The 7087-nt window shown below is 36.4% G+C and overlaps 1 protein-coding gene across 1 annotated transcript; it reads left to right on the top strand.

The window, feature by feature from the left end:
- Positions 1 to 785: 785 nt before the first annotated feature.
- LOC106877103 (cysteine--tRNA ligase, cytoplasmic) lies at positions 786 to 4809 on the top strand. The gene has a single exon (XM_014925897.2). It carries the CDS (start codon positions 869 to 871, stop codon positions 3065 to 3067), a length of 2199 nt encoding a protein of 732 aa, XP_014781383.1. The 5' UTR covers positions 786 to 868; the 3' UTR covers positions 3068 to 4809.
- The last annotated feature ends 2278 nt before the right edge of the window (positions 4810 to 7087 follow it).

The raw sequence follows: 7087 nt of genomic DNA, 5'->3' as shown, positions 1-7087 counted from the left end.
TAATGTAATATAAAGCTGAAGCAAATTAACACCAAATATACAGTGCGTGTGTTTTTATTGGCTAAACTGGCAATATGACCATCCCCAAGTACAACAACATCTGTTTCAACACACGATTTCACATCAAAAATCTTGCAAAACAAATATATATATATATATATATTTATATATATATACTTTTGTGTCTGGGGAGAATCATTCTCTTTTAGTGCCTTATAATTTAACACACTCACCGCTAAAATTTCTACTTATTTCTTTTTTTTATTTTTCTAAAATTTTCGTTGCGTCTTGCAGCCTTTTCAATAGTTTTGACTCTGTCCGTTATTCACACTGCGTTCTTCAACACACGAACTCATATAAAGAATCTTGCAAACAAATCCCCAAACGAAATGTATGTATGTATGTATGTATGTATGTATGTATGTATGTATGCATGCATGCATTCATATAGGTATATACATATGTAAGTATAAATTGTGTGTGCGTGTGTCCGATATTTATATACTACTATAAGTCGCCGTTTAAGATAACATTACTTTCAAGGGAAGTAACTCTAGATTACAGTAAAATAAATTCTACCCCATAATTAAGACAAAACAATTTATTCTTTAAATGCGAATGATTTTATTGTAACATGGCAGATTATTTACCCTAACCCTAACCCTTCATAATAACTCTTGACGAATAAAAAATGATAGTTAATCTTTGACTATATAAAATATTGATAATAAAATATAGTATAAACTATGGATGAAACGAAACTGACCGAAACGAAATTATGTACAAATTCTAAATTTACTTGCAACAGTGACAACCGGCTTGTCCACTATTACATCAGATTCACACAAACAACTCGTTTCCGCGCAGTATGACGTCTACGGTTCAAACCAAGCGCTCTCAACCAGCATGGAATCCTCCAGAAAACAAGGAAGTAGCCGAATTATATCTTTTCAACAGTTTAACTCGTCGAAAGGAGAAATTTGTACCTCAGAACGGTAAGCGTGTTTTGTGGTATAGTTGCGGTCCGACTGTTTACGATGCTTCCCATATGGGACATGCCAGGTCTTACATCTCGTTTGATATTTTGAGACGTGTCATGACCAATTATTTCAAATACGATGTGTTTTACTGTATGAATGTAACCGATGTTGATGATAAAATCATCAAACGAGCTAGACAGAATTATCTTCTGCAGCAATACAGAATCGAGAATAGCGGTAATGCTTCGGTGGTGGTTTCGGATATTAAAGCAGCATTAGATGCTTATACGGTTAAGGCTGAAGGAGAGAAGGACTCAGATAAGAAGACGATGATGTTGAAGATTATTAAAGAAGTGACCACCTCTCTCCAGTCAAATGAATCTGCCACCGATCAAGAGAAGAGTGACCGTCTTATCAGTGCTGCAAGAGATGTCCTGGCGGATGTTTTAGACAAACGTAAAGGATCTGAAGTAAGGGAAAACTCTATCTTTTCAGAGTTACCAAATCACTGGGAAGAAGAATTTCACAATGACATGGAAGCTCTAAATGTTCTACCAGCTGACTGCTTGACACGGGTCAGCGACTACGTCCCCGAAATAGTAGAGTTTATTAAAAAAGTCATTGATCGTAATTACGCTTACGAGTCCGGTGGTTCTGTCTATTTTGATACCATGAGATTTAGTAAAGCTGCTGATCACTTTTATGCTAAATTAGTTCCAGAAGCTTTTGGTGACAGAGAAGCACTGCAAGAAGGTGAAGGAGACTTAAGTGTTTCAGAAGAGAGATTGTCTGAGAAGAAAAGCCCCAATGATTTTGCATTATGGAAAGCTTCAAAACCTGGCGAGCCCATATGGGATTCACCGTGGGGCAAAGGTAGGCCTGGATGGCATATTGAATGTTCAGTTATGGCCAGTGAAATTCTTGGAGAGTCACTAGACATTCATACTGGTGGCGTGGATTTAAAGTTTCCTCATCATGACAACGAGTTAGCTCAAGCAGAAGCTTGTTTTAATAATGACCACTGGGTGCACTACTTTCTCCATTCTGGTCATCTTACAATCCAAGGCTGTAAAATGTCCAAATCCCTCAAGAATTTCATCACAATCAAGGAAGCACTAAAAAAACACACAGCGTGCCAACTTCGTTTTGCCTTCTTACTGCACTCCTGGAAAGATACTCTTGACTATAGTGACAACACAATGGAAGCAGCCATCACCTACGAAAAACACCTTAATGAGTTCTTCTTGACGGTCAAAGACATCTTGCGAAAGCTACCAAGTCATGGCTGTTCATCTTTTACTAAATGGACTGAACTAGAGGTATCTCTCAATGAAAAATATCTGGACACCCGAAATCAGGTCCATGTGGCATTATGTGATTCCATTGATACACACACAGCCTTAGATGTCATCAGAGACTTGGTCACTGTAACAAACCAGTACATTTCCAAGACTAGGGCAACTATGATCTGTAATCGAGTACTTCTAATAAACATTGCTGAATACATCACAGACATATTGAAAGTGTTTGGTGCTATTAAAGAAGAAACAGTTATTGGTTTCCCACAGACTGGTACAGGAGCAACTTCATCTGAAAACACTGTGATGCCTTATTTATCTGCATTGTCAGAATTCCGGGAAGATATAAGACAGTTAGCCAGAGAAAAGAAAGATCCTCAAGAAATCTTGACCAAATGTGATGAACTTCGGGATACAGTTCTGCCCAACTTGGGAGTCCGTCTGGAAGACCACGAAGGGCAAGTCCCTGTTATTAAACTAGTTGATAAAGAAATACTTCTGAAGGAGATGCAAGAGAAACTGACAGCTGAAGAGAAGAAAAGACTGCAGAAAGAACAGGCGAAGAAGGATAAAGAAGCTGCTGAAGCTGTTCGTGATGCTCAGAAGAGAATCCCCCCCTCACAGTTATTTGTCAATGAGACAGACAAATATTCTAAATTTAATGAGCATGGCTTACCAACCCATGATGCTGAAGGTAAAGAACTTACCAAATCAGCCATGAAAAAACTTCAAAAACTCTATGATGCCCAGAAGAAGAAATATGATGCATATATGAATAACAATAACTAATTAAATGGAGTGTTTAGAGAACATGGAGACAAATGAACCCATTTTCATTGTATTGGACATGAATATATGAACAAATAATTTATATACATTATTTACGTTTGATGGATATTTTGAACCTGGGTTCTCATCCCTAAGGTATTTTTCGATGTTATTATTATTATTTTTATTCAGGTCACTGCTTGGAATCGAACTCGGAATCTTGGGATTAGTAGCCCATGCTCGTAACCACTACATATACCCATGGGCATATGGCATAGTGGTTAAGAGCCGAGTTTGAATCCAAGCAGTGACCTGAATAATAATAATAATAATAATGATAACATCGAAAAATACCTTAGGAATGAGAACCCAGGTTCAAAATTTCCTCAAGACACCTGATGAAGGCTGGAGGGTATATCAGCTGAAAGGTGTTAACAAGAAACAAGATGAGGACAAATATCCGTCAAATGTAAATAATGTAAATAATGTACATAGTTCCTCATCTCTTAAATATAGAACTGAAATAAATAATTTATATTTAGTGGAACTGCTTCTGTGACAAACTGGTTTGTAACAAAAAGTTATTTTTATACTTGACACCTTCTTTTTCTTCTTCTTGTGTCAAAAACTTTGACTGGGATTACTTTACCACAATACATCACTGAGCTATATTTATGTGATAACTTGCCATGTTATGTGGAAGTGGATACTAACCACTTCTCCACTGTGCCATCTTACCTTCATACCTTTCTGTAGTAGTAACACCCAAGTAAATCACTTTCATAATCCGCTTTGATGTTGCTACCTTGCCACACTCTCACTATCTCACATCACTTTACTGTTGTGTTTTTGTTACATTTCCCACTACCTTCTACCTTCATTTCCATTTATCTTGCCATGGTAACTTACTAGGAACCTAGTAAGTTTCTCAGGTACCTTGCTATTGTAAATTATATTCAGTTAATTAACTTACTTCACAGCTGTCTTCCTGATACTTCAGCTCCAGTAATTTACTGTGGCTATTAAACATGATCAACATGTGATAAACTCATCCAAGTATCAATCACATATCCTCTAACTTACTATGTTGAATTATTTTTCTGAGCTTATAATTTTTTTTTAATTTTCAAATATTTGTTAGTCACTTGTTGTGTATCCCCAGTTTATCCCTCCTGATTGAACAGGCCTCTTGCATGTAGGTTGAGGCCCCAACAACCAGGTGTGACTGTTTTACCATGTTTCTATCTATGTGGAGTCATACTGCACACTCAGACATCCACTTATGCATCATATGAGGTACAATGTGACAGTCTGTTAGCTGGTTATTGATGTTTAGCCCCAATGCCTCAATTTAAGTCCTATTAGTGGCACCTTTTCCTTTTAAACCTCTAATGCTGATAAGAACAAACATATACAAATATATTTACCCAGTCATTCTACAACAAATTCTTTAGAGCAGCTGTAAAATTGGTGCAGAAGAAGGCTTCAATTGGATATAGTTTAATATCTTCAGATGATGTGTTGTGGTTATGAGTTCAAATCCAACCAAAGTCAGTTTAATGTAAATTGCAACAAGGACCCACTGGTTTTCAGACCACATATTTGTATTCCATTGTGGATGTTATATTGGGTCCTTGATCATGACTCCTTTGACTCCACTCTGTATATTTGAAGAACTGTTATTCATTATAGATTTGCTTATGTATGTCTTATGCTTCTTAAATTTTTATTTAATCACATTTGAATAAAATGATTTGAGTATATCAACTTTTTTATGTTTTATCTATTTGTCATGATAGCGGTGAAACGTCAACACTATCGCAATGACTCAGAGTTACTTCCCTTAGCATTTAAACAACAATATTTTTTCCAATACAAATACTATAACATAACCCAACAGAGTTAGTTAACAGACAACACGAAGCATTCCCTTCTTGCGTACATAAATTCTTTAAAACCTTTCAATTTTACGACAAATCTAAGTACAATAAGATGAGTCCTTCTGTATTATAATTACTTTCTTTTAAACATTTGAGATATGGCATAAGCTTATTTCACTTATTTCAATTTAAGTTAGTATAATTACTTTATCTTACTTTATTTTATTGTTGTCTTAAATTGCCTTACACCACTTAATTTCTATTGTGACTACTTATTGTATTTTTACTCTTCACCTAGCTTTTAATTTATATATTACCTATTTAAATTAAGCACTAGCTAAATAGAATAAGTATATTTACTTTATTTAATCTATTTGCTTTATTTTATCTTGTCTTAATCCATTATACTTCACTTTATTCAAACTTAGTGATAACTTAATATTTTGTTCACACCCAATGAACTTACATTTTCAGCATTACTTTTATAGCACAAAGCAGTGAACTGGTAGAATCATTAGCCTGCGGGGCAAAACGTTTAGCGACATTCCAGCCATCTTGCTCAAATTCCACCAAGGTTGGCTTTACCGTTCATCCTTTTCAGGGTTGATTAAATAAGTACCAGTTGAGCACTGGGGTCGATGTAATCAACTTATCCCCTCCTACTAAATTACTGGCCTTGTGCCAGAATTTGAAAGCAATATTACTTTTATAGCTGGCAACATTATAACCTGCCGAAATTATCCCTTGATCTCTTACTCTGTAGCCTCCCTGTGAATACTTAGTATCATTCCTTCCAACCTCACATCATGCTTCAATCACTATGTTAAAATGCTATTGCCAGATGACTTTTTCTATCTTTTTTGCAACCCTTAAACACCATCTCACCTCCTTTGGCTATCTTATTCTAACCCACAGTGGACATCACCACTACAACTGGGTCTTTTGCCATTATACATATAGTCTTCCTCTTATCTTAACACTAAACATCCCCATCCCTAGTTATTTCAGTATCCCTGTTTTATATATATATTGGGTCATCCCAGAAAGAATGCAGTTTTTTTATACTTCTTTTATTTTTCAAAATTAAGATACACAGTTCTTTTTTAATTTAAAATATACTCTCTTTCATTTTCTACAATGCTCTTCCATCTATCTGGTAGACTTGCAAGGCCCCTCTTCCAAAATTCACTTGTCCATGATGAAAAATACTCCTCCAGTACTGTTCTGACGTCGTCTACAAAATTCATATTTTTTCTGTTCAAATGATTTTGAAGACTGCGGAATAAATGATAATCAGATGGAGCAATGTCCGGTGAATATGGTGGGTGGGGCATCATTTCCCACTCAAACTGCTTTGGAATGTCATCTTTGCTGTATGTGGCCGAGCATTATCCTGATGGAAGAACACCCTTTGTCTTGAAACCAAAGATGGTCATTTTCCGATGGCACATTGAATGACCAAATCCAAGCTTCTCTGCTAGTTTCTCAACAGCTACAATGGAATTTTGTTCCACCAGGGTTTGCAGGACATCCTCGTCAAGATCTACAGATCTTCCAGGATGAGGCTCGTCTTCTAGGCTGTAGTTTCCGAATTGGAATATCTGACAATGACACTGGCTTACACTTATTGTCTGATCCCCATATACTGCATTAATATTTCTCGCATTTTCCATTGTGTTGTTGCCTTTATTGAACTCATAAAGCAAAATATGCCAAATATGCTCCTTTGTCACTTCCATTATAGCATTGAAAAAATAACTATTAAAATTGAACTGCACTCTTCAAAACTTGCACTAAGAATAAGGACAGGGTAAAGTTACTACCTGCTTTTATAGTAAGTTAATGCAGGTAGTTTATCCCATCCCCCTCCGACTTTTATTTCATGCAATTGAAAAATATCATATTTATGGGATGACCCAATATATATCATCATCATCATCATCATCATCGTTTAACGTCCGCTTTCCATGCTAGCATGGGTTGGACGATTTGACTGAGGACTGGTGAAACCGGATGGCAACACCAGGCTCCAGTCTGATTTGGCAGAGTTTCTACAGCTGGATGCCCTTCCTAACGCCAACCACTCAGAGAGTGTAGTGGGTGCTTTTACGTGTCACCCGCACGAAAACGGCCACGCTCGAAATGGTGTCTTTTATGTGCC

The sequence above is a fragment of the Octopus bimaculoides genome, chromosome 14 (genome assembly GCF_001194135.2).
Source record: "Octopus bimaculoides isolate UCB-OBI-ISO-001 chromosome 14, ASM119413v2, whole genome shotgun sequence".
Taxonomy (NCBI): Eukaryota; Metazoa; Mollusca; class Cephalopoda; order Octopoda; family Octopodidae; genus Octopus; species Octopus bimaculoides.
The sequence above is the reverse complement of the archived record's forward strand: the minus strand, read 5'-3'. Positions and strand labels throughout refer to the sequence as shown.